This window comes from Anomaloglossus baeobatrachus, chromosome 1 (assembly GCF_048569485.1).
Source record: "Anomaloglossus baeobatrachus isolate aAnoBae1 chromosome 1, aAnoBae1.hap1, whole genome shotgun sequence".
In the NCBI taxonomy this organism is placed as follows: Eukaryota; Metazoa; Chordata; class Amphibia; order Anura; family Aromobatidae; genus Anomaloglossus; species Anomaloglossus baeobatrachus.
The window spans coordinates 446,530,151-446,557,171 of record NC_134353.1 but is presented as its reverse complement, the minus strand read 5'-3'; the positions used below and the strand labels follow the sequence as shown (position 1 = coordinate 446,557,171).

The following is a 27,021-nucleotide window of genomic DNA, read 5'->3' as shown; positions in this document are numbered from 1 at the left end:
AATTATAACACTTAGCTGCCTAACTACAGCTTGCAATGATCGCATTGCATCACCCAGCACGTCTGGCCTCTCTCCGGACACGAGCGTACAGCTGCATGTATTTCTATGCAGCTTACCAGCTCCTGTCAGGAGAGAAGCTGGTTGGTCCAGGTGATGTGATGTGAGTCACATGTGAGTCACACACAAGTGTGACTCAAGTCTAAGGGGAAGTATCAAGTACTGGAAAGAACATTATCATACATTATTACACATTCAGTAGTAGCTTGATCACCAGATATGAAAATAAGGGTCAGAGTACAGAGTTTAGGATCTTACCTGCAGGGATCCTATATATAAATACATAAGCATAAATAGAATATATCAATAACTATATGTGTAATAGCAACACTTTCAGTGTAATAGATTAAGTACAAGATATAAAAATGGATGCTATAGCTTACGTAATAAGAAAAATCAATTTCAAAATACTCAGTTAACCCCTTCCCAACTGGGTGACCAGGTGGTTTTCTATTTTTGCTCTTTCATTTTTTCCTCCTGTTATTCCAAGAGCCATAGCATAACTTTTTTATTTTTTTGTCGACATAGCCTGCGCTGTGTAAATGTCACTGTTGCAGAATGACAGCAGCAACAAACAGGTTAACAGTCATTGGCAGAGCATCATTCCTTTTGTAGCCTTCAGAGTAAGAAGATGGACGCATTTCCTAGCCAACATCTGCCGGGAGAGATGCGGACTCAGCTTTTAAGCTTGCATCAAAGTCAGGGATCTGACATATGACTTTCCAGTATGTCATATGTTGTTAGGGGGTTAGCTCATTGGGCTGAAAACATGAACTTGACTTTAATGTTTCCACAATAAATATTCCTCTATTTATGCCTTGAAAATTGTAACTAATCATTTTACAAAATCTGAATTTTTGCCCAGAGATGGATAGGCAAATGTTGATGTTCCACACTGAAATAAAATAATGTGTAAAACCATCAAAGGATATATGATGTGATTGTTTGGATGCATTTATCTTTACAATAAAGTGATTGCAGTTCTAACAGTATTGTAATTTGTAGTGCTAAGGTCATTGTTCTTTAATGATGGATTTACCATGTTAAAACAATGCTCTATTTGTGTTGTTTTCATTATTATTATACTATTTTGCTTACATCATACAGGTGGTACTTGTTGGCTCCTACAAGGTTCTAGTTCGACATGCAGCTTAATGTTGCTTACTGCAGTGACATGGGATGAATGCTGTGGTGATGGACACCTTGACACAGCCTGGTCTAACTACACTGATCCAATGAACAAAATTAGCCTTTTGGGCTTTCTAGGACTGGTAAATTGCCAACCTTGCAGAGGTGAGTAATGCAAAGTAGGTTAATCTCCAACAATATGAGGTGTTGTAATTATCATCCAGAAAAGATGTATGTTTTTTGTATTTTTCTGTTCAATTTGCAAATCACATCAAACAATGGTGTTGTGCACTGCCTGCTGCTTGGTTAAGCAGTGACTTACAGAGAACCTGTCGCGGGCGGAGAAGGGGACGCTGCGCTCTCCCACTGCTTGGGTCCGGCTGCCGCTGCTGCTGCGGCCTGCTGCTGCTCGGTGGCTCGAGCGATGGGCCGGATCCCGGGGACTCGAGCGGCGCTCCTCGCCAGTGAGTGAAAGGGGTTTGGTTTTTGGGATAGTTTATTGTCCGTGACGCCACCCACAGTTGTGGTGATTGTGTGGACACCACCGCTGCTCTGTATGGGGATCCCGGGAGCGGTGACAGGGAGCAGCAAAGTTGTTAGTTTTCCCCTCCGTGGGTAGAGGGTGGTTGTCCCGGGGCCCAGTGATGAGGTGGGGGATGCTGGATGGCAGGGCCGGTGCAGGGCTTGGTGGGGTGCAGGGACGCGGGGGCAGCGCTGTGCCTCACGGCACTGTGGTACTCACTCAGCCTGAGACGGTGACACAGTTCTCGGTAAAACACACGGCTGGAAAGACGGTTCCCACGGACGGCTGCTGTTGCTTTTCCCCGGTAGTTGACGGTGACTGTCACTTTTCCTGCACCTAAGTTCACTGTTGGTAGCGATGGGTTCCCACCAGTAACCCGCTCCCCGGCTTGGATATGGGCTGGAGGAGCCCCTCTTTGCCCGCAGGCGCTGGCCCTGAGAGACTGGTGCCCTGGCGGTGGCGGTGTCTCTCTCCTACGGTTGGACTGTTGCCTTCAATCGGGACTTAGTTGCTGGGAGACCCAGGAGGTCCCCTTCACTGACGGATTTGGCAAATTCACGGCGACTCCTAGCCTTGCCGGGATCCGAAAGGCCCGTGCCAATGGTGCTGGCTTCTCTTCGTATACCGCTCCGGTACCGCCGGGCCACCACCCGTCCACGGTCCTTTCGGCAACCTCCGATCAGCCTCTCCTGCAGACGGTCACCGCCGTCTGCTGACCTTGCTGTCTCAGTCCGGGGCACACACCCGGACCAACTTCAGGCTTTTTCAACTGTCACTTTCTCTTCCACTTTTACTCCTCTCACTTGCTCCTCTCACTTCCTCCTCCAAACTCTAACTCTCTCTAAACTGCCTGGTTTTTCCCGCCTCCAGGACTGTGAACTCCTCGGTGGGCGGAGCCAACCGCCTGGCCCACCCCCTGGTGTGAACATCAGCCCCTGGAGGAAGGCAACAAGGATTTTTGGTGTAGCTTCGGTGTACCTATCCAGGGTGTAGGGTGTGGTGGTGTTATGACCTGTGACCCCTGGCTTGCCCAGGGCGTCACATTCCCCCTTAGCAAAATGCAGACCGTCCGCGGGCTGCCCGTCCAACACCGGTTTTATTTTTCTGAAAAGATAAAAAGAAGCAATACAAGCAGAATAACATCATCCCACAACGGGAGGCACTTTTCTTAAACGTTACGGAACATTTTAAACGGTTGCTGCTGCCGCTCTCTCCCACCCAAGTAACCTGGCCCTGATGCTGCCCCTAAGAAACAGGCAGCACCCCTTGACCCCAGTCCTGAACCCTGAACCAGTTACCCGAGCAGGATCTGTCCTTCCCCTCCAGAGGGTAGCCACCGGTTCCTGTGGTGGCTGGGCCCCAGCCTGCTCCACTGCGGGCCCTCCCTCCAACCTGCCTCTCCGGAGGCGGTAACGGTAGCTGCAACACAACATTTTTATTTACAAGCCACTAATGTTTGTGGTTGCCCTGCAAGTTCTCGGGCCTGTTCATAGGAAGTTCCCTATGCAACTTTAGATGGTCCCTTCGGGGACAACACTGCTGGCAACGGCCGGTTCCAATCACGGTTGACAATCAGCTGAGGCTTCGGTTGATTACTTTCATTTTATCTCAAAACTTTTCAAAACTTTTAAACAAACACATAGATGGTCCCAACGGGGACAACTGCAGCGGGCCTCCGCTGACCTTGAGGCGGCTACCACTGCAGGGGGTCGGCCCACTCAGGGACCGAACGGTACATGGGGTTCTCCCTCCATCGGCAGTTCAACCCCGAACCACTGACAGCCGTTAGGAACGGCGGCGGAGGCGGCACACTTGGGACCTCTTCTTCCATCAACGGCATTCTCTCCGGACCCCCGGCCGCGGCGGTGATGTCCGTCTCCCACTCAATCAGGGCTGGTTCTGGGGTTTGGGTGGACTGATCGCGACGCGGCACGGCCGCAGCGGCCCCTTGCTCACGGGCCCCCACTACGGCAACCATTCTGCGCATCTCCGCCTTCCAATCCATCAACTGCTGCAGGCTCTGCGCCCTCACCTTCAAGCAGAACCGACCCAATTCCCGCTCCAGCCACTCAGCGGTCCCGGCGGGGAGCTCACCCGGGCCGCAGTCTTCAAAGGCTACTCCTCCTCTTTTTCCCCAGAGCTTGGATGCCCCGGTAGCGAGTATTCCCGTGCTCCAATTCAAGGACGCCGCCATTCCTCCATCCGTGTCCCCCTTAGCCTCTTTCCGGCCCCTCCTCTCTCTGGGCGGGGTTTTGGCCTTCGCGCCTCCACTACTCGAGAAGACGCTCGAGCGGGAACTTTTCGCACCAAAGATGGCGGCTTCTGAAATTTTCTGGCCGGATACCTCCGGCGGTAACAAGGCGCACCTCTACCCAACGGCAGAGCGGTAAGATCCTGTTCGTGATGCCAAGTTGTCGCGGGCGGAGAAGGGGACGCTGCGCTCTCCCACTGCTCGGGTCCGGTTGCCACTGCTGCTGCGGCCTGCTGCTGCTCGGTGGCTCGAGCGATGGGCCGGATCCCGGGGACTCGAGCGGCGCTCCTCGCCCGTGAGTGAAAGGGGTTTGGTTTTTGGGATAGTTTATTATCCGTGACGCCACCCACGGTTGTGGTGATTGTGTGGACACCACCGCTGCTCTGTATGGGGATCCCGGGAGCGGTGACAGGGAGCAGCAAAGTTGTTAGTTTTCCCCTCCGTGGGTAGGGGGTGGTTGTCCCGGGGCCCAGTGATGAGGTGGGGGATGCTGGATGGCAGGGCCGGTGCAGGGCTTGGTGGGGTGCAGGGACGCGGGGGCAGCGCTGTGCCTCACGCACTGTGGTACTCACTCAGCTGAGACGGTGACACAGTTCTCGGTAAAACACACGGCTGGAAAGACGGTTCCCACGGACGGCTGCTGTTGCTTTTCCCCGGTAGTTGACGGTGACTGTCACTTTTCCTGCACCTAAGTTCACAGTTGGTAGCGATAGGTTCCCACCGGTAACCCGCTCCCCGGCTTGGATATGGGCCGGAGGAGCCCCTCTTTGCCCGCAGGCGCTGGCCCTGAGAGACTGGTGCCCTGGCGGTGGCGGTGTCTCTCTTCTACGGTTGGACTGTTGCCTTCAATCGGGACTTAGTTGCTGGGAGACCCAGGAGGTCCCCTTCACTGACGGATTTGGCAAATTCACGGCGACTCCTAGCCTTGCCGGGATCCGAAAGGCCCGTGCCAATGGTGCTGGCTTCTCTTCGTATACCGCTCCGGTACCGCCGGGCCACCACCTGTCCACGGTCCTTTCAGCAACCTCCGATCAGCCTCTCCTGCAGACGGTCACCGCCGTCTGCTGACCTTGCTGTCTCAGTCCGGGGCACACACCCGGACCAACTTCAGGCTTTTTCAACTGTCCCTTTCTCTTCCACTTTTACTCCTCTCACTTGCTCCTCTCACTTCCTCCTCCAAACTCTAACTCTCTCTAAACTGCCTGGTTTTTCCCGCCTCCAGGACTGTGAACTCCTCGGTGGGCGGAGCCAACCGCCTGGCCCACCCCCTGGTGTGAACATCAGCCCCTGGAGGAAGGCAACAAGGATTTTTGGTGTAGCTTCGGTGTACCTATCCGGGGTGTAGGGTGTGGTGGTGTTATGACCTGTGACCCCTGGCTTGCCCAGGGCGTCACAAACCTGTGGGCACATTTTTGTGTACCGTAAAGACATGGCTGTAATGGCACTATAATACTGATTAAATGCTTTGGGGAAGAAAACAGCTTTGTGGTTCATCTTTAACACCTTCACAACATTTGATATACCTATATGTCATGGTCGGATAGGGGTTGCCGACTGATAACATTTAGGTATATCATGACCAGCATACAGGCACATCAGTAGCTTAGATACCATGGACAGGATATGTGGTCGCCCACCCAGAGCCACTGTTACGCTTAACTATGTCCGCGTGCGTAGCACGTCATTATAGTTTAGCTATATAAGATAGAGCAGGGAGACATAATCTGTTTTGTAGAACGCAAGGTGCTTTAAGCCTGTGGTCTACAGAACAGCAGGAGATGTACTGACTAAGGCACCTGCACATGCAGAGGACATCAGAATCCCAGAATGGTGACGACTTTGTGTTGGGACTCTGATGTCCTGTGCATGTGTCAGCAATAAGACAGCGTGTTGTCTTGCCACTGGACTCATCAGGATCCTGGATTAGGCAAGTATATGATGTTTTTAATTTTATTTAAAACTTGTGGTGGACTGTGGGGGCATCAAAAACAATGAGGGACCCTCATACAGTGTGGGAGCACTCATACATTGTAGGGAATACTGTTGGGGTCCCCCATAAAGTGTGGGTGCTATTATACAATATGAAGGCTAATGTGGGACCATTATACAGCTTGATGTCTGAGGTGCGGCCATTATAGAGTTTGGGGGTTAATATACAGCCATTATAGAGTTTGGGGGCTAATGTGGGGCCACTATATAGTTTGGGGGCTAATGTGGGGGCCATTATACAATGTTAGTGGGTTCCTACATTCTAGGGACATCTATGGTGGGTCCTCAAAGTGTGAGGGCCATTATACAGCGTGGGAGCTAATGTGGGAGCTATTACACAGTTTGAGGATTACTGTTTGGACCATCATAAAGTGTGGAGGCCATTATACAGGGGATATGGGATATATGTTAGGGGATATGTGGCCTCATTATACTGAGTATAAGGGAGCTGTGATCTCATTATACACTGATGAGCAAAAGGGTAACAATGTTTTGAACTTTTGAATTTCATGCTCCATATCCCACCATCCACTACAGCTTTGAGTGTTTTATAGACAATCATCTTGGCTATTTCATACATAAATTTGACTTGCAACTTTTTAGCATACAACTAATTATGCAGATTCTTGTCATGGCACTGGATTGCTTCTCTTTTGCTTCTGAAAATCTAAATTTTAATTTTTATTATTTTGTTAGTATTTTGTAAATTCAACTTTGGCTTTCAACAATGCCTGAATCCTTTTGGGCATGCTCTCTATCAGATTCAAGCATGTCTTGACCAAATCTGAAGCCAGATGTCTTCTACTCATTCCCAATGTTGATGCATACTGGTTAACTCACTTGGAAATGTATACAGCTTTTTCTTCAACTCTTCCCACAAGTGTTCGATTGAATTGATGTAAAGCTCACAAGGCGAACAAGGGTTTAGTGGATCCACTGGACCAAAGGCACTGATCACTGACCTGGAGAAGGGAAACTGAAGGGTGAGCTAGGCTAACACGATGGTAAGTAGCCAAGAAGGGCAGCCACAGGGGATCATAGTGTCCTGGCAGCTGGTACCACGGGTATATACACCAATAGACTCTGTTAGTAAGAGCAGCAGCCAGTATCATTGGTTCGCCCTAGACGGGTAATTGCAGCTGGCGAGATGGGTAGTTGCAGCGGCGACTGACATGGGTAGTTGCAGCAGCAGCGGCCAGAAACATAGGAGTAGTCAGTGTGGACAGTAGCAGCAATAGTAGGCATGGAGATAGGGGCAGCAGTGGCGTCATCATGCATTGGAACACAGAAGAGCATCAGTAATACAACGCAATAACAGCAGCAGCACAAAGGGACATGAGAACTAGCAACATTAGGAACATGTTGCACAGGCACATCCCTTAAAGAGAAGGTGCCTTAAATACCTGATGCCTCTTGGCCATAGGTCAAGAGGTACTCCTGGGTTAGGATGTACTGGCCATTTAAAAAAACAGGGCATGTCCACACACACGCCCTAAGGACACTCCTAGGAGACCTTTGCAGTGTGCACAGGCCCTGGGAGTCGGCAGCAGGAGACAGAGACAGAGCAGTCACCGGTGGGTGGATGGTCGGGAAGGTGAGAATGCCGGCGTCCCCATCAGGGAAGAGAGGCAGGACAGTGCTGGGACGCTGGTACATGCGTTACAGTTGAGATCAGATGACTGTTGGGGCCAGTCCCACAACTCTACTTCATTGTCATTGAACCATTTCTTTGCCAATTTGAAGTATGCTTCAGGTCATTGTCCTGCTGGAACACTATGTCATCTTTTTCATACCCATACTACTCAAATGTACGAGTGTAAGTTGTCCTGTAGGATACTCATATATAGCTTAGCATTGAGACCACCATCGATCCTGGCAAAGTATCCAATGCCTTTGGCTGGTAAACAACCCCTTATCATCCAGCTTTCTACAATGAACATGACAGTTCTTTCAATTTCTTGATCCTTTGGCCCCTTTTTCCCTTGTTTCTTCCAGACACCCATTTGCACACATCTGAACCTAGTCTTCAATCCAAATTACCAATTTTCTTTTCTTCTGCTGTCCATGTTTCGTACTTTTTAGCAAACTCGAGCCGAAGTGTCTTATGACGTTATTGAAGTTGAGGCATCTTCACCTTTTTTCGGGCCACTATTCCAACTTGTGTAATATGCTTCGCACAGTGCTTGTATGGATGTCTGTGATGTCACTATTATGAAGCCTACGAGCCATCTCCACGGTTGTGTGTGTCACGCCTGGACTGAGAGATCTTGTGATGAGTCTACTTTTTGACTCTGATATTTTGCCTAGACATCCACTTATTGACTTTTGAATGGATGGATGGACTTCATTTCGTATTCTTCCAACTGTGATGGCACTCACATGATTCAGTTTGGCAATTTTCTTGGCTGAGAGATCGCTATCAATGACCTGGATGATGCTGTATCTCTTTTCTTGGGAAGTCTCACATTGAGCTATTAGGGAATGTGAGAACATGTTGTAATTTGTAGTATACAGGAATAAAAATATTTTTCAAACACCAGGAACAAAACAGTGAGAATGCAGTGACATGACAAGTATAATGCTCGCAGGACGAGCACAGTATTAGAGGGTCCACTGGACTGAAAGTATTGTTAACTTGCCTGGACAAGTGAACTGGACCAGCCGCCGAGTCTTCACTACTGCCACCGGAGGTGGCAGCAGGTACACGCTGGTAAGCAGCTGGCAGATGTGGAACCCCAGGGTATCTGCAGTACCTTGGCAGTTGGCAAAACAGATACAATACAGTCTCTTGTAATAGCAACTGTCGCGGGCGGAGGGGTTGGGAACGCCGCTCGCCTGGGAATCGCTGGCGCTCGGGTCCGGTGCTACTGGTCCTCGGTGGCTCGAGCACGGGGCCGGACCCGGGGGCTCGAGCAGCGCCTCCTCGCCCACGAGTGAAAAGGGGAGGTTTGTGGTGGGATGTCGGTCGTGACGCCACCCACGGGGTTGTGGTGATGGTCGGGCACCACCGCTGCTGGTGACGGGGGTTCCCGGGAGCGATGGCGGAGAGCAGCTGAGGTGTTGGCCCCTCCGTGGGTAGGGGCTGTTGGTCCCGGGGCCCCGGTTGGGGAGGGAAGGTATAGGTGCAGGTGCAGGGGCTGGATGCGGGGAGGCAGCGTGGGTGCGGGTGCAAGGTTGCGATGCAGCGCAGTGCCGGATGGCACTGTTGTACTCACTCAGACACAGAAGGACAGAGTCTCTGGTAAACCAAACGGCTGGATGAACGGGCCCACAGTCAGCTGCGGTGTTTTCACTCTCCCCGGACGGGTTGATGGTGGCTGTCATTTCCCTGCACCTGTGTGTATGTGTTTGACTCCTATGGCTCCCCACGGGTAGTCCGCTCCCCGGCGTGTTCGTGTCGGGAGAGCCCGTTTTGCCCGCAGGCGCTGGCCCTTGGATCTCTGGCCCTTGGCGGTGGCTCCTATCCGGACGGGTTGGGCTGTTGCCTTCTGACGGGACTTGTTTGGGAATGAACCCCTGAGGTCCAGACCGCAATCAGTGAATTTGACCTTTTCGGCGGCTCCTAGCCTAGTCGGGGTCTGAGTACCCTGCCTTGGTGCTTGGCTTCAATCTGCTCCCCGGACATCAGACCCTGGAGGGAGGCAACAAGGATTTTGTTTGACTGATGTACCTGGCCGGGGGAGGGTGTGTGTGTGTGTTGTTAGTGTACTGTGACCCATGGGGTCCAGGGTGTCACACTCCCCCTTGGTAAAACGCAGACCGTCCACGGGCTGCCCGTCCATCACCGGTTTTATTTTCTGAAAAGATAAATAACAGAGAAAAACAAACAAACGGTATGCACTTTTGTCAAATCTTCCCTGAAGGGAGGCATGTTACTTAAACGTTGCAAAAAGTAGTAAAACATTTTTAATAACAACGGACGTGTCCCAGTTCTTCCGCTTTCCCACCCAAACAGCCTAAACCTTGATGCTGCCCCTAAGAAGCGGGCAGCACCCCTTTTCCCCAGTCCGGAAAACAGAACCTGGCTCAGGTTGCCCAAGCGGGAACGGGTACGGTGTCTCGCACCCGGCTGTCATTCAGGGGGCCCCACGTCCAGGGGGACCCCTGACCCCGGAGGATGGTCACCGGTCCTGGTGGTGACCGGACCCCAGCCTGCTCTGCTGCGGGTCCTCCCTCCAACCTGCCTCTCCGGAGGCGGTTAACAGAACTCCAGCCCGGAATTATTTACAAGCCCACAAGTTCGTGGGTGGCCTGCTAGTTCTCGGCCGTGTTCATGAGCAGTTTCTCATGTGGCCATGGGCTTTTAGGAAAAACATGTAACTAAAGGCTACTTTACACACTGCGATATCGGTCCCGATATCGCTAGTGTGGGTACCCGCCCCCATCTGTTGCGCGACACGGGCAAATCGCTGCCCGTGTCGCACAACAGCCGTCACACATACTTACCTGTCCGGCGACGTCGCTGTGACGGGCGAACCGCCTCCTTTCTAAGGGGGCGGTCCGTGCGGCGTCACAGCGGCGTCACTGAAGCGTCACTGAACCGCCGCCCAATAGCAGCGGAGGGGCGGAGCTGAGCGGGACGTAACATCCCGCCCACCTTTTTCCTTCCGCATAGCGGCCGGGAGGCAGGTAAGGGGAGCTTCCTCGTTCCTGCGGCGTCACACGCAGCGATGTGTGCTGCCGCAGGAACGAGGAACAACTTTGTTACTGCTGCAGTAACGATTTTTGAGAATGGACCCCCATGTCGCCGATTAGCGATTTTGCACGTTTTTGCAACGATGCAAAATCGCTTATCTGTGTCACACGCAACGGCATCGCTAATGCGGCCGGATGTGCGTCACAAATTCCGTGACCCCAACGACTCCGCATTAGCGATGTCGCAGCGTGTAAAGCCTGCTTTAGGGTCCCAATGGGGACAACAGTTCTGCTGCAACGGGGTTCCGCTGCCAATCACTTGAGGTCGCCTTCCTCATACTCCTCCTGCTCCACATCCGGACGGTACGGTGGGGGAGGGGACTGGGGCCGCCTAGGGACACTGCGGTTTTCTCTTTCCTTCACATCAAGGGTGAACCAGCCCCTCTCCCCGCAGTGTCGGCTGTATGTCACCAGGTCACCCAGTTGCAGGTCACGGCCAGGGTGGCCTGTTGGGAGATGGGAATTTACGTCTCTGCGGGCTGCGCTTACAGGCTTTTCCTCTGGGGCGGGCGAGTTGGACTCCACTGCCGGTGTTGGGGGCAGCGGACCGATTGGCGGGGCAGTGACAACCGATATGGGTAGCTGGGGAGGCAGCAGGGTGAACGGGCACAGACCGGGCACCTCAGCCGCAGCGACCGGTCCCTCCGGGACATAGGGGCGTGGGTCGCTTACCCGCTCCTCCAGCACTGCCTCGCGTTTCCGCACAGCTGCCGCCACCTCCTCTATTTCGGCCGCCCATCGCTCCATTAGGAACCGGACTTGAGCCTGCAGGCGGCAACACATTTGCGCTGTCCGGGCCTCCACCCACGCCGCTGTTCCTGGCGCGGGCTCTGGGATCTCAGGATTGCCGGACGGGATGGATATCTTGCGCGGATGCTTCCAGGAACCGGATGAATGGCAGAGTCCTGGTGTCCCTGCCCTTTATCCCTTCAGTTAAATGAGGCAGGCCTTCACTCGCCCCCCATTGGTTCTCTCTGGCACCTCCTTCTCCCAGGGGCGGGGCTTCACTTTCGCGCCTACCCTGCTCGGGGAAGACGACTCGAGCGGGAACTTTCGCAGCCCAAGATGGCGGACTTTCAAATTTTTCGGCCGGACACCACCGGCGGGGACTGCAAGGCGCACTTCTACTGGTAAGAAGATGGGTAGGATCCTGTTTGTGACGCCAAGTTGTTGCGGGCGGAGGGGTTGGGAACGCCGCTCGCCTGGGAATCGCTGGCGCTGCTGTTCCTCAGTGGCTCGAGCACGGGGCCGGACCCGGGGGCTCGAGCAGCGCCTCCTCGCCCACGAGTGAAAAGGGGAGGTTTGTGGTGGGATTTCGGTCGTGACGCCACCCACGGGGTTGTGGTGAAGGTTGGGCATCACCGCTGCTGGTGACAGGGGTTCCCGCGAGCGATGGCGGAGAGCAGCTGAGGTGTTGGCCCCTCCGTGGGTAGGGGCTGTTGGCCCCGGGGCCTCGGTTAGGAAGGGAAGGTATAGGTGCAGGTGCAGGGGCCGGATGCAGGGAGGCAGCGTGGGCGCAGGTGCAAGGTTGCGATGCAGCGCGGTGCCGGATGGCACTGTTATACTCACTCAGACACAGAAGGACAGAGTCTCTGGTAAACCAAACGTCTGGATGGACGGGGCCCACAGTCGGCTGCGGTGTTTTCACTCTCCCTGGACGGGTTGATGGTGGCTGTCGTTTCCCTGCACCTGTGTGTATGTGTTTGACTCCTATGGCTTCCCACGGGTAGTCCTCTCCCCGGTGTGTACGTGTCGGGAGAGCCCGTTTTGCCTGCAGGCGCTGGCCCTTGGATCTCTGGCCCTTGGCGTTGGCTCCTATCCCGACGGGTTGGGCTGTTGCTTTCTGACGGGACTTGTTTGGGAATGAACCCCTGAGGTCCAGACCGCGATCAGTGAATTTGACCTTTTCGGCGGCTCCTAGCCTAGTCGGGGTCTGAGTACCCTGCCTTGGTGCTTGGCTTCAATCTGCTGCCCGGTTCGGTACCGGCGGGCCATTGCCCAACCCCGGTCCTACGGTTCCGCTGACCTCCACCAACCCCTGCAGACGGCCACCACCGTCTGCCGACCTTGCTGATCGTGCCTGGGCTCCAACCCAGACACGCACAGATTTTGCTCCTCCCACTTCCACCTCTCAACTTCAACTCCCCAAACTGAACTAACTACCTTTCCCGCCTCCAGGCCTGTGAACTCCTCGGTGGGTGGGGCCAACCGCCTGGCTCCGCCCCACCTGGTGTGGACATCAGACCCTGGAGGGAGGCAACAAGGATTTTGTTTGACTGATGTACCTGGCCGGGGGAGGGGGTGTGGGTGTTGTTAGTGTACTGTGACCCCTGGGGTCCAGGGCGTCACACAACTGCATCAGCAGCCTTTGTTGTGGATTCAGCTGATATGGATAGATGTATTGACGTGGTAGCAGTGGCTGATGAGTATACTTGCGGCAGCGGGTATCATGGTAGGCGGCCGGCATGGATACTTGCAGTAACAGGTATCGTGGTAGTTGGCCAGCATGGATGGTTCCAGCAGCAGGTCAGCAGACTAGTAGAATACTGAAACACAGATACGAGTCAGCAGCAGAACAAAGCACAATGACAGCAGCCGGACAATGGGACCTGAGAACTAGCAACGTAGGAACTCATTGCCTAGGCACCTACCTAAAGGGGAAGTGCCTTAAATACCTGAAACCTCTCAGCTGACCTGAGAGGCACTTCCAGGTCTGGGTGCACTGGTTCTTTAAGAAAAGTGGCATGCCCTACGGGCATTCCTAGGAGGCCTGTGTGTGTGCAGGCCTCGGGAGATGTCAGCATGAACCAAGGATAGGTCAGCCACTGCAGGACTGCCGGGCAGGGGAGAGAACAGATATCCCCACCGGAGGAGGGGGAAGAACAGAGCAAGGACGCCAGTATGGGCGTTACAACAAGAATCTGCATAACTAATTGTATGGTAAATAGTTACAAGTCAAATTTATGTATGAGATAGTAAAAAAGATTGTCTATAAAATGAAGGTAGTCTCACGTCCAAAGCTGTAGTGGATGGTAATATATGGACCCTGAAATTCAAATTTTCAAGGCATTGTTACCCTTTGGCTTATCAGTGTACTGTGTATAGGGGAGGCGTAGAGGCATCATATTGTGTATAGGGGAGTTGTACATTGGGGGACCCAGGGGACATAATCAAAAGTTTAGTGGACACTTAAGAAGCATTATTTGTTTACGTGCTGTCAGGATAATGTGACCCTCAGATGGGCACAAGGGCATTTCTACTTTCTAAGATGCAAAATGTGGGCACTGCTTTATAGGGTATTTGCACAGGGCATTAATACTTTCAATGGAGTATTTTCACCATCTAGAGGGAATAAATGAGGCATTTTACTACTGTGGTGTCATTATTATGTGGAGCAGTAATAGGAGCACTGTTTTGTACCACCCAGCAGGTGCAGTGATAGGGACACATACGCGGTGTCGGACTGGCTACTGGAGGAATCTCCAGTAATGCCAGGCCTGGATTCAGGTACCTGCATTGCACTCCGGAGCTTTCACCTGAGCTCCAGAGTGCAGCCTAGACTGTACCGCGAGCGCCGAGTGATTGATTCCCCGGCGCTTGCGGTTCAGTTCATGACAGCTGCAGACAGGCCGGGCTGATCTCCGGAGTTCAGGTGAAAGCACCAGAGATCACCCCGGCCTGTCTGCAGCTGACATGAACTGAACCGCAAGCGCCGGAGAATCAATTACTCGGCGCTCGCTGTACAGACTCGGCTGCACGCCAGAGCTCAGGTGAGAGCTCCGGAATGCAATGCAGGTACCTGAATCAAGGCCTGGCATTACTGGAGATTCTTCCGGTAGCCAGTCCAACGCTGCACATACGGCAGCAGTGGCTCAGTATTGGGGTGACAGGAGGATGAAGATTTTTTGCAGGTTGTGAATAAATGGGGACAGTGCTGCACCAATGAGTCAAATGTGTCTTTGTTGTAATCTTTGTAGACGAGTCATGTCTGAAAGTTGAAGTTGGTCTGAGCCACATGGAAAAGGTGGTAAAAGTGACCGACTCCTTAAAGGGAAGGTATCGCGGTTTTTTATTTTTGTATTAAAAATAGTAATTATGAAATCAAGTATTTCTAATACAAAATGAAAATCGCAGCTTATTTAGTTTTTATATAATTCTTATTTTACTGGAGGCACTGGGGGCTGCCATGCTGGATTTGCTGTGTGTGTAACGACAGTAACTCCTTCCTTTATGGCAGCCCCTGTGCATAGAGAACAGTGGTCGGAATCCGACCCCTTCAGTAACGTTACCGTGGGCGTCTGCTGTGACCTGGACGCGCCCCCTGGGCTGTCCAGATCACAGCAGAGGGAGATCAGCGCCATTATTGTGGAGCTCACAGCGTGTGTTGTTTGCTCCACTTTACCCCTGTCACCCGCCGGGATGTGTGAGTAGGTGCCGCCTCCCCTCCCCTCCCCTCTCCTCTCCTCCCCCCGTTACCGTCTCCGATGACATCCCATCCCTCCGTTCTCCCCAGCCCCTGCTCTGCCCCAGCTACTGCCGCCGCCCCTCCCCCCCGCCGTTACCGTCTCCAATGACATCCCCCTCCGTCCATTCTCCCAAGCCCCCGCTCTGCCTGCTGCTGCAGCTCCCCCCGCTCTGGCCGCTGCCGCAGCTCCCCCCACTCTGCCCGCTGCTGCAGCTCCCCCAGCTCTGCCCGCTGCCGCAGCTCCCCCAGCTCTGCCCGCTGCCGCAGCTCCCCCAACTCTGCCCGCTGCCGCAGCTCACCCAGCTCTGCCCGCTGCCGCAGCTCACCCAGCTCTGCCCACTGCCGCAACTCCCCCAACTCAGCCCGCTGCCGCAGCTCACCCAGCTCTGCCTGCTGCCGCAGCTCACCCAGCTCTGCCCGCTGCCGCAGCTCACCCAGCTCTGCCCGCTGCCGCAGCTCACCCAGCTCTGCCCGCCGCTGCAGCTCTCCCCGCTCTGCCCGCCGCTGCTGTGTGTGTGTGTGTGTGGGTGGCACAAGGTCCCCATCAGGGGTGATGTGTGTGTGTGGCACAAGGTCCCCATCAGGGGTGATGTGTGTGTGTGTGTGTGTGGCACAAGGTCCCCATCAGGGGTGATGTGTGTGTGTGTGGCACAAGGTCCCCATCAGGGAAGATGTGTGTGTGTGTGTGTGTGTGTGTGTGGCACAAGGTCCCCATCAGGGGTGGTGTGTGTGTGGCACAAAGTCCCCATCAGGGGTGATGTGTGTGTGTGTGTGTGTGGCACAAGGTCCCCATCAGGGGTGATGTGTTTGTGTGTGGCACAAGGTCCCCATCAGGGGTGATGTGTGTGTGTGTTTGTGTGTGTGGCACAAAGTCCCCATCAGGGGTGATGTGTGTGTGTGTGTGTCACAAGGTCCCCATCAGGGGTGATGTGTGTGTGTGTGTGTGTGTGTGTGTGGCACAAGGTCCCCATCAGGGGTGATGTGTGTGTGTGTGTGTCTGCAGAGTATCTGTGTGATACTGTCTGCAGAGCCGTGTATCTAATCCTATCCTGTGTGATACTGTCTGCAGGGCTGTGTATCTAATCCTATCCTGTGTGATACTCCTGTTGTCCTTGGTGACACTTTAGACATTTGTGGTCATCAACAAAATGGCTCTGCACTGTGTCTCTACATGTCATTCTCTGTTATCTGTTGCAAACACTCAGATTAGGAGGGGGGAGGCGTGCCATCACACACAGAAGAGCAGACTCCGCCCACTTTTACTGCAGTTGTAATGTGAGCTTTTTCTACAGTAGGATTTCTGTAGGATTTCAGCAGCTGCTCCCCCTAGTGTTTAACAGTGGAAAATATCAAATTTTTTAATTTTTTTTTAATATTTTGCTCAATTAAAAACAAATAATAATATTTAAACAAAACATTAAACCATTATTACTTTACATTTTTTCAGTTATTGAAATTTTTTTTTTTTTTTGAAGACACCTTCACTTTAAGAAACGTCAGCTGTAATTCACTATCTGCAACTGAACTATAATGTGTTATATGTTCTGCATGGCTGGTATCTACCAGTATACAGTCATCGTATGGTGGCAAAATTAATATTGGTCTTTGCGTAGATATTTTATTTTCAGTAATAGGGAGGTCATCTGCTGAGGTTCTCCTATACCTATATATTTTATGGTGTGCCACCATAGTTGTAATAGGCTTACCAGTTAGAGACGCACTCAGATGTTTCTCCCCGACCCTGAGATGAACCCCTAACTATGCTTTTGGGGCATATAGGCTGTGCCCACCTTATCACCACTGGGAGCTCGGTGTGACAGCCGAGCACAGGCTGTTACAGCCAGGTGTGGTACACGCACAACCCCTGGCTATTTGACCCCCGAATTAACGATCGTAGCATTTAGGAGGCTGGAAGAGGGAGTTTGCCCCCTCCCCTATGTGTTGAGCACTCCTGCAAAGTAATTGTACGCCGCTGATCCATGGCAACCTGAGGTCAAATAACGACCTCTGTGTTTGCTGGCTACGGTGGCCTGTTATCTCATACAAACAGCATGGTAATAATGCAATAATATCAAATCAATTAAAGAGCAACATGTAACTAATATTGGGACTACAAACAAAGGGATCCAGCGTCTCCAGGAGAATTTAGAAGCGTTTAAAAAATAAAAACTTTTATTGCATCCATTAAAACATCCAAGGGTAAACACACAACAGGCACATAGGAACAGGACAGAGGATCTTTCCTACATGTTTCAACCTATTAAGGTCTTAATCATGGAATGGTTCCATGATTAAGACCATGGTTCACACACACACACACACACACACACACACACACACACAAAACCTACCCTGTGCATCCTCAGCAAGCAACACATGCACACACACATAAAAACATTCTTCTCACCTGTCCTCCGCTCCCTCGGCGTCCTCTTCTCTGCTTCATGAGGCCCGCAGGCACGTGGACCCGGATCGATTGCAGCCATTGTCAGTGGTTCATCTGATATTCAGACGAACATTTTGTTGGCTCTGCACAGAGTCAAGTTCTCTCTGTATAACTATCCCAATAGCAGCCGTTATCCAATCAGAGGCATGCAGCTGAGGTCATATGTGTCAGTTGCTTGCCTCTGATTGGCTGGCGGCTGCCATTGAGTTGTGCAGAGAGAGCTTGACTCTGCGCAGCGTGGCAAAATGTTCATCTGAAATAAAGCGCTGACAGCTGCAGCCCCTGTACCAGCCATGAACATTACCGGGTCCACGTGCTACAAGAAGCAGCCTGAGGGGCCACATGCAGCCCGCGGGCCGCATGTTTGAAACCCCTGCTGTAGGCTTACCTATGTTGACGTCAGGGACGTAGACAGTCACCATTCCCGCATGAGCCATCTACCTCCCTGACCTCAACATAGGTGAGCTTACATTCTATTTTTTTCGTTGGTACTGTACTTATTTTATAGACACTTTGCATTACTATCCTTCACTTTTTCTGATGTGCGTTCACCTAATGTTCTTATACTCTGGTCGGTTGCTGCATATTGGAACATAAGTTATGCAATAACAATCTTCTCTGATTACTGTATTTTTGTTGCATTTCTTATATCTTTTCCCCATTATTTAATGCATTTTTGGTGCATATGTTAAACCGCGTTTTTATGTGTTTTTATAGTACAGAAAAGCTTTTCACTAGTAGTAGCTGCAGTTTTGTCCATGCATTTTGTAAGCTACACATAGAAGTCTCTAGAGAAAAATAAGCACCAAAACCGCAGTTCAATGGCGTCTTGTCATGAAATTACATCTGCTTTGCTTGAACATTTAAACACAGCAGAATTCATAAGCAAAAAAAAAAAAGCAGCAGAAAAACCTGGCATTTATGCTACATGTGAACATGGACTAAATGTCCAAGCAAAGTGGATGTGACGTCATGAAATCTCCGCCCTTGGGGCGTCTAGATATTCTGCAGAACTGTGCAGTTTTGGTGCTTTTTTTTCTCCATAGGCTTCTTTTTGAAGACTGGAAAAAAACGCAAGACAAAAAAATGAGGTTGCATTTTTAAAAGCAAAATCAAAACTTTTCTATGGTATTAAAATGCAATAAAAAATCGGATTCACATCTGCAACAAATGTATTAAATATCTCGGAAAACGCATAAAAAAACGCAGCAAGCACGCAATAATCAGAGAAGATTGTTATTGCGTTGTATGGTGCGGACACCTGAAAAAAACCCGCAGCATTTACGCTGTGAACACAGCTTCAGCGTTACATTTTTATTAGATTTTTATGGGTTTTAATAGAGAAATATAATCAATTGTGTCATTTTTTCACCATTTACCGATTACCATAAATAATCTGATCTCTGTGTTGTGCTGGTTGTTATGATTACAGGGATACAAAATATGTCCATGTTATTTGCTGATTTGTGATATATTTATTATGTTTTAAAAAAATGTTCATTAAAAATTACATTACGATATTCTATTTTTTCCAATAATTTTATTAGAAGAAAAAAAATCTTTTACTGTCCGCCTAGATTACAGGACATAGACATGCTACTCTGTACAATGAATCTCTGTGTCCAGAGTAATCTGCTGTGGACTCAGAGGCTGCAATGCAGGTTCATCTATATAAAATCCTTTCTCTGATGTCAACAGGGCCTGTGGCTCCACAGCTAGGGCTGCTGGAACATGTTTGAAAGCTGCTGGTTTGATTCTGAGGGTGATGTGAAAAAGGAAATTATATTTTTGTCTTTTTTTTTTCTCATGTCTTTATAGTAGTTTTATAGGTACAAAGGAATCTGACTTTTTCCTTCACCTACATAGAGATACAGTATGCATCTATCTATATCTCTATGTAGCTGAATAATCTGATTCTAGCTTCTCTTCCTGCAAAACAGGTCAATGTCACATCCCCACCGGAGCCTGCTCCTGCGACTTCTGCTCCGATCGCCAGACGACGCCGTGTTCCCACCATGGATAGTGCTGGTGATGGGAGTGGAGTCGGTGCCCGTGGCTCTGCGGAGCACAGGCTCCGCTCATCCACTAGGCTGGGTTTCCCTGGAGCCTGCAGTACCACTGGCTGGCTGTAGGTGGCGTGTGTGTCTTCCAGCTGAAGTTGCCAACATTCACCTGCAGCCAATGGGAAGACACCACACCCTTCTTATTCCCCCTCCTGTCACATGACCACTGCCAGAGATAGTTCTGTACTCCTGGCTCATGTGCTGTTTGTATGTTGATTCCTGTGCGCTGACCTTTGCTTGTTTTTTGACTACCCTCCTGCCTGTCGTTTTTGTACCTTGCTGCCAGTTCCGGATTTGACCTCTGCTTTGTCTCCTCACTACGTCCTTGCCTGCCGATTCGGTTCCTGTTTTGCATCTCCTGGTTTTTGACCCTGCCTGACGACCATGGACTACAGCCTACCACAGGTAGTGATCTCTGGGGCTCTGTGTAATTCCACATCCCTGTATAGGGGTTAAAGGGTTGCAGAGTTCTTGGGGTCCTGCTTTGTGAGCGGCTTTTCTCTAGACTCCCCTTACAGCAGGCTGAGTCTGTGGCTCCAATCAGGCATTACAGTCAAGATCCAAATCCTCCTGTAAGTCTCAGTACAGGTAGTAGCTCAATGGTAGAGCTGCTTCCTTTTGATAAAGTAAGTCTCAAACTCATGAGTTTTAGCCCTGTCCTGGTAAATCAGAGCAGATAAGACCTTAATTTATCCACTGCTGTTCTTGAGATAATTTATTCACTGCACTAAGTGGAGGAGACAGGACAAAATCAGTGAACCCTGGGACTGGGGTAGTGAGCCATCAAATCTCAACCATCCCGCTGAATCTTGGGATGGTTGTGAGGTATGCTCATGGTAGAACCACATGGTAGATATTTTCACCAAATGTAGTCAGTTTTACAGCTCCATTACAGCCATATCTTTATATTACACTACAAAATCGTTCTGACAGGTTCTCTCTAAGCATGCCAGTACCTTCACCTTGAATTAAAAAAAAATAAAAAAAATCTTTTGTAACAAAGTTAAATGGGTTAGAAGTTTTTCAGCAATTTCTCATTTTTCCAACAAAATTTACAAAACCAATTTTTTTAGGGACCACATCACATTTGAAGTGAATTTGAGAGTTCTATGTGTCAGAAAATGCCCAAAAGTAACACGGTTTTAGAAACTGCTCTCGCAAAGTGCTCAAAACCACATTTAAGAAGTTTATTAACCCTTCAGTTGCTTCACTGGAACTAAAGCAATGTGGAAAGATAAAATGTAGCTTTTTCTCACAAAAATGTTACTTTTGTAACAAATGAAACAGGAGAAAATACACCATACAATTTGTTACGCAATTTCTCCTGAGTACACTGATACCCCACATGTGGTGGAAAACTACTGTTTGGGTGCACGGCAGCACTTGGACAGGAAGGAGCTCTATTTCACTTTGGGACTGCAAAATTGGCTAGAATCATTAGCGAATGCCATGTCGAGTTTGGAGAGCCCCTGATGTGCCTAAAGCGGGCTTTACACGCTACAATTTCGCTACAGCGATCTCGTTGGGGTCACGGATTTTGTGACGCACATCCGGCCGCTGTAGCGATGTCGTAGCGTCGTTGCAAAAACGTCCAAAATCGCTCCTCGCTGACATGGGGGTCCGCTGCCAGTTATCGCTGCTGTCGCTGGGGCGAAGTTGATCCTCGTCCCTGCGGCAGCACGTATCGCTACGTGTGACGCCGCAGGAACGAGGATCATCTCCTTACCTGCCTCCGGCCACAATGCGGAAGGAAGGAGGTGGGCGGGATGTTACGTCCCGCTCATCTCCGCCCCTCCGCTTTCATTGGGCGGCCGCTTAGTGACGTCGCTGTGACGCCGAACGGACCGCCCCCTTAGAAAGGAGGCGGTTCGCCGGTCACAGCGACGTCGAAGGGCAGGTAAGTACGTGTGACGGGGGTGCGCGATTTTGTGCGCAACGGGCAGCAATATGCCTGTCGTGCACAAACGATGGGGGCGGGTCTCATGCTAGCGATATCGGGCCGGATATCGCAGCATGTAAAGCCACCCTTAGTAGAAGAAACCCCGCACAAGTCACCCTATTTTGGAAAGTACACCCCTCAAGGAATTTATCTAGATGTGTGGTGAGCACCTTGAACGCACAGGTTCTTTACAGAATTTAATGACGTTAAGCTGTGAAAATGAAAAAAAATAATTTTTACCACACAAATGTTGCTTTAACCCCAACTTTTTTCTTTTTCACAAGAGGAACATTAGAAACAGGACCTTAAAATTTGTTGTGCAATTCCTCAAAATTACAGAAGTACTCCATATGTGGTAGAAAACTACTGTTTTGAAGGACGGCAATGCTCGGAAAGGAAGGAGCGCTATTTGAATTTTGGAGCAACGTTTTGGTGGGAATAGATTGCGGACGCCATGTCACATTTGAAGATCCCCTGACGTGCCAAAACAACAGAAAGCCATAAAAGCAGGCGCCCCATAAGTGACCCCATTTTACAAAATACACCCCTCAATGAATTCAATTGGTGGTCCGTGAGCATATTGACAGGTGTGTCACATAATTTTATATCATTGGGCGGTGAAGAAAAATATTTACATTTTTGCCACTAAAATGTTGTTTTAGCCCCAGGTTTCCATTTTTCACAAGCAGAATAGATAAAACATGCCCCATACGTGTTACACAATTTCTCCTTACAGTGAGAGCCAGGTCTCAGCTGTAACATCAATCGGAGACTCGGTGACAATCGCAGGTTTACAGCCCTGGAGCTCCTGCGATTACCATGACATACTCCGTACGTCATAGGTCGGTAACGCACCGACTTGTTTAATGTGCAGGTTGCGTCAAGGGTTGTTAAGGTGTTAAATACTTTTAAAATTTTTATTTAAACTTTTTTTATTTATTAACTAGCCCCTATATAGAGCATTAACTTTTATTTCACAAAAGCATATTGTCAGATTCCCCTGTACCAGGATGTGTAGCGCCAGCTTTCCTGCACCACTCACCTTCCTCCCTGCGGGGACAACGACTCACTTACCACCCTGCCAGCCCACACTGCCTTGCCTGGCTTCCCCATGGTCCTCCATGTTGGTCTCCCCTGCTTGTGGCCCCTGGGGCCTGTGCACACTGCACAGAGTATGCCTAGGGTGTCCGCGCTCACCACAGCCTTTCTCTTAAAGGAACTGTGTACCATTTCCTGGAAGTGCCTCTCAGCCTATTGCTAAGAAGCACTGGGCACTTAAGGCACCCTTCCACTAGGGGAGGTACCTGATCAACGTGTTTAGTTAGTTAGTGGTCTGTGCCCTAGCCAGCTAGTTGTCAGGTCCTCTTGTCCACTGTGTTTCCCAGTTTCAGAGTGCATTACCTTTCCCTGTCCCCTGTTACTGGCCTGTTCCGGTTGTTTCATCTGTCCCAGCCGTCTCGGCTGCACCTGCTACACTAGTGACTCTGTCCTTCTAGCCTGGATGTGTACCGCCCCGCGGCCTCGGCTGCGGCCGCCGAGCCGCTCGGGTCCGTGCTCGTGTACTGCGGGTGGTGGCTTGAGCCTCTCACAGACCCGGGGTCACGTCGCTCTGAATGGGGTAGTGGCGGTGCACGCAGGGGTTTGGGTGGTTGTTTGGTGGAATTAGCAAAGTTCGTGACGCCACCCACGGGTTGTGGTGATTGTATGGTGGACACCGCCGCTGCGGTGAAGGTGGGGGGGGGCTCCCGGGAGCGGTGTAGTGGCGCAGATTGGTGTTAACCCCTCCGTGGGTAGTTGCGGTGTGTCCCGGGGCCCGGTAGTGGGGTTGCAGGGCACAGGGTTGCGGTGTGGTGCGGTGCCTGATGGCACTGTTGTACTCACGATTAAATCACACAGAGTCACTGGTAAACCAAGATCGGTGCCGATCGGTGCCCGCAGCCGGCTGCGTGGATTCCTGGTGAGGTTGGTGGGGTCGCCGTTCTCCTGCACCTCCAATGACACCTCCTGCACCTCTGACACATGGCCACAACCCTGGGGACACAGACTGCAATTCAGCTTTAACGTGTATACAAAGACAAATACAGCATTAACCCCGGAGGGTCTGGAGCGCAAATTCATTTTATGAGCCTACTCATAAGACACATGCATTAATCACTTTAAGGATCTTCCAGCACTTCTATACAGGCGATTAATTTTCCCTAACTGCCCAGGAAGGACAGGATATTCCTACCCTGAACTCCACTGTGGAGGGAACAGGAAAAACTTCACCGTAGTGCCATTTTTTTTTGGATTTCAGGACGAACGTCTTTATACATATGCCTATGAGTAAGGAGGCTACTGTCTGTTAATCATTAAAGGAACCCCCAAAAAACACTTTTCTTCACAGTAATTTAGCGACTAATGTGATCAAGGTCCTGGAGGACAGAAACGTTATTGTCGCATAATTGTCGCAAGTGTGACATGTCTTTCAATTGTTGCTATCTTGCCTTCTGTATTAAAAATCTATTAGCATTGAGAAAAAGTTATATCTTTATTCATTCTTGCCCATTGAGAGTGCAGTATTATATTTATATATGATATTTCAGGGATTTTTGATCCTCTTACACTAGCACCTCCCCCATACTTCTAATTCTAAGTGTGTGCACACTATTTTCTTATTTTTGACTCCTATGCTTCAGCAACGGGAGTCCGCTCCCCGACTTTTAGATGCCGGAGGAGCCCCTTTTGCCCTCGGGCACCTGGCCGTTGGATCTCTGGCGGTGGCTCTTATCCGGAATCGGTGGGCTTTTGCCGTCAATCGGGACTTTGGGTGGGAATGAACCCCTGAGGTCCAGACCGCAATCAGTAAATTTGACTACACCTAGTAGCTTCTAGGCTAGTTCGGGGTCTGAGTACCCTGCCTGGTGCTCCGGTAAACAAGGTAGCTCCCCGGTTCGGGTCCGGCGGGCAACCACTCGGTCACGGTCCCTACGGTTCTGCAGTTCTGTCCTCCCGGACTCCTGCAGGCGGCCACCACCGTCTGCCTGCCTGACTGATCGGGGGTCCTAGGCTCCAACCCAGGCCCCTCACAGAACTGTCCTCCTAACTCCTCTCTCTTCCTCTCCCTGAACTGCACTCCCTGTATTTCCTGCCTCAGGCCAGCAGACTCCTCAGAGGGCGTGTCTATCCGCCTTACTCTGCCCACCTGGTGTTACTGTCTGACTCTGTCTTTTGTTGACTGATGGTACCTTACTGGGGTGGGGGTGTGTGTGGTGTGTGTAGTGACCTGTGACCCCTGGGGGTCTAGGGCGTCACATTCCCCCTTGGTTTAACGCAGACTGCCCGCGGGCTGCCCGTCCATCACCGGTTTTATTTTCTGAAAAGATATAAACAGTAAAACAAACAAACAGTATGCATATTCAAATCATCCCTTACGGGAGGCACATTACTTTTAACGTTGCAAATAATAAAAACATCAAGGGAATGGGTCCATGTCCTTCCGCTTTCCCACCCAAGCAAGCTAGACCTTGATGCTGCCCCTAAGAAACGGGCAGCACCCCTTTTCCCCAGTCCGGAAAAGGGAACTCGCCCAGGCCACCCAAGCGGGAACGGGTACGGTACTTCGCACCCGGCAGTCATTCAGAGGCCCCACATCCAAGGGGACCTCTGACCCGGAGGATGGTCACCGGTTCTGATGGTGACCGGACCCCAGCCAGCTCTGCTGCGGGTCCTTCCTCCAACCAGCCTGTCCGGAGACTGGCAGTAGCGGGAAGGGCAATTGGGCACTATTTACAAGCCCAACAGTTATTGGGTTGGCCTGCAAGTTCTCGGCCTTGTTCATGATTTATCATGCAGTATTTAGGGGGTGTGAAATGGGGACAACATCAGTCCCAACAGGAACGGGCACTTCAGTAGCCGTGTCCTGCTACCATAAAACAAACTGTAGGTCCCAACGGGGACTTGCTGCAGTGTCCCAACGGGGACTAAATCTTTAGACAACGGGGATCCGCTGCCCTATTTCAGGTCACCTTCCTCGTAATCCTCCTCGACTTGTACTTCGGAGTTGTACGGTGGGGGAGGGGACTGGGGCCGCCTGGGAATGCTACGGCTTACCCTCCTCTTTACATCAAGGGCGAACCAGCTCCTCTCCCCACAGTGGCAGGTGTAGGTGACAAGCTCACCGGCCTTTAGGTCACGGTCCGGGTGACCCAGGGGAAGATGATGGTAGACGTCCCGCCGGGAGAAGAAGACTTCGGCCTCCAGGCCCGGTTCGAAAATGAACCCCCATCCACGCCGGGGGCAAAACTCCCGGACCTGGCCCTCATAGGTCTGGCCCCGCACCCGGTAAGTGGCATTCTGGAGATTTTCTTTCTCCCGGATGGTGCGGGCCAGTACCGCGGCCTTCTGCTTCTCACGGGTCTCGATCTCCCGGCCCGTCTGGTTCAGCTGTCGCTCCCAGTATGGAGCGTCTGCATGCTCCCTCTGCGCGGGGGTCGGGCCCTGCCGGAGCTCTCCCATACTGGCCACGACCGGTGTCTTAACTGGAGAACCCCGCAGTGTCGCGGCCTGTCTTGCTGCCTCACAGCGACAACCCTCCGCTGCCTCAGCCGAGGCCTAGAATCTTGGAGCGGCCAGCATTACCTTCTGGGTCTCCTTCCGGTCAGCATCCATCTTTTTCCTGGCCGGGCGGACTGCCGGGGCCGGGACCTCCATGGGTGCGGTCACTTCCGGGATTGTCTGCTCTTTGCGGGTTACGGGCACCTTCCACGGTAGCGGGATTGGTGCCGACCGGGCAAGTGGTCGTCCACGGGCAGCGTCCACAGGCTCGCCCTCATGGGCGGATGGGATGATCTCCGCGGCCGGTGTCGGAGGCAGCGGACCGGCTGGCGGGGCGGCGGCAGCCAATACGAGTGGCGTGGGAAGCAGCGAGGTGAGCAGGAGCAGGCCGAGCCCCTCAGCCGAAGCGGCCGGTCCTTCAGGGACTTGGGTCGCTTACCCGCTCCTCTAACACTGCCTCCACCTCACGTTTCCGCACGGCTGCCGCTACTTCCTCCATTTCGGCCACCCACCTCTCTATGAGGAACCGGACTTGGGCCTGTAGACGGCAGCACATCTTCGCTGTCCGGGCTTCCATCCACGCCGCTGTTCCAGGTGCGGGCTCCGGGATTTCAGGGTTGCCGGATGGGATGGACATCTTGCAGAGTGCTTGTCCAGGAACCAGACCGTTGCAGAGTCCTGGCGTCCCTGCTCTTTATCCCAGTGGTCATATGAGGCCAGGTCTTCGCCCGCCCCCCCTTGGTCTTTCTACAGCACTTCTCTCTTTGGGGGCGGGGCTTCGCTTTCGCGCCTTCACTGCTCAGAGAAGATGACTCAGCAAGCAACACATGCACACACACATAAAAACATTCTTCTCACCTGTCCTCCGCTCCCTCGGCGTCCTCTTCTCTGCTTCATGAGGCCCGCAGGCACGTGGACCCGGATCGATT

At 51.6% G+C, this 27,021-nt stretch overlaps 1 protein-coding gene across 3 annotated transcripts in view; it reads left to right on the top strand.

Annotated features, from left to right (window-relative positions):
- The window catches only part of FSTL3 (follistatin like 3), a 266,554-nt gene that overhangs the window by 47,743 nt on the left and 191,790 nt on the right, over positions 1-27,021 (top strand). For all 3 annotated transcript variants that reach the window (XM_075352831.1, XM_075352821.1, XM_075352840.1), the window contains exon 2: positions 1,165-1,350. In XM_075352831.1, coding sequence (XP_075208946.1) covers positions 1,165-1,350 — 186 coding nt within the window. The remainder of the gene's footprint in view (positions 1-1,164; positions 1,351-27,021) is intronic.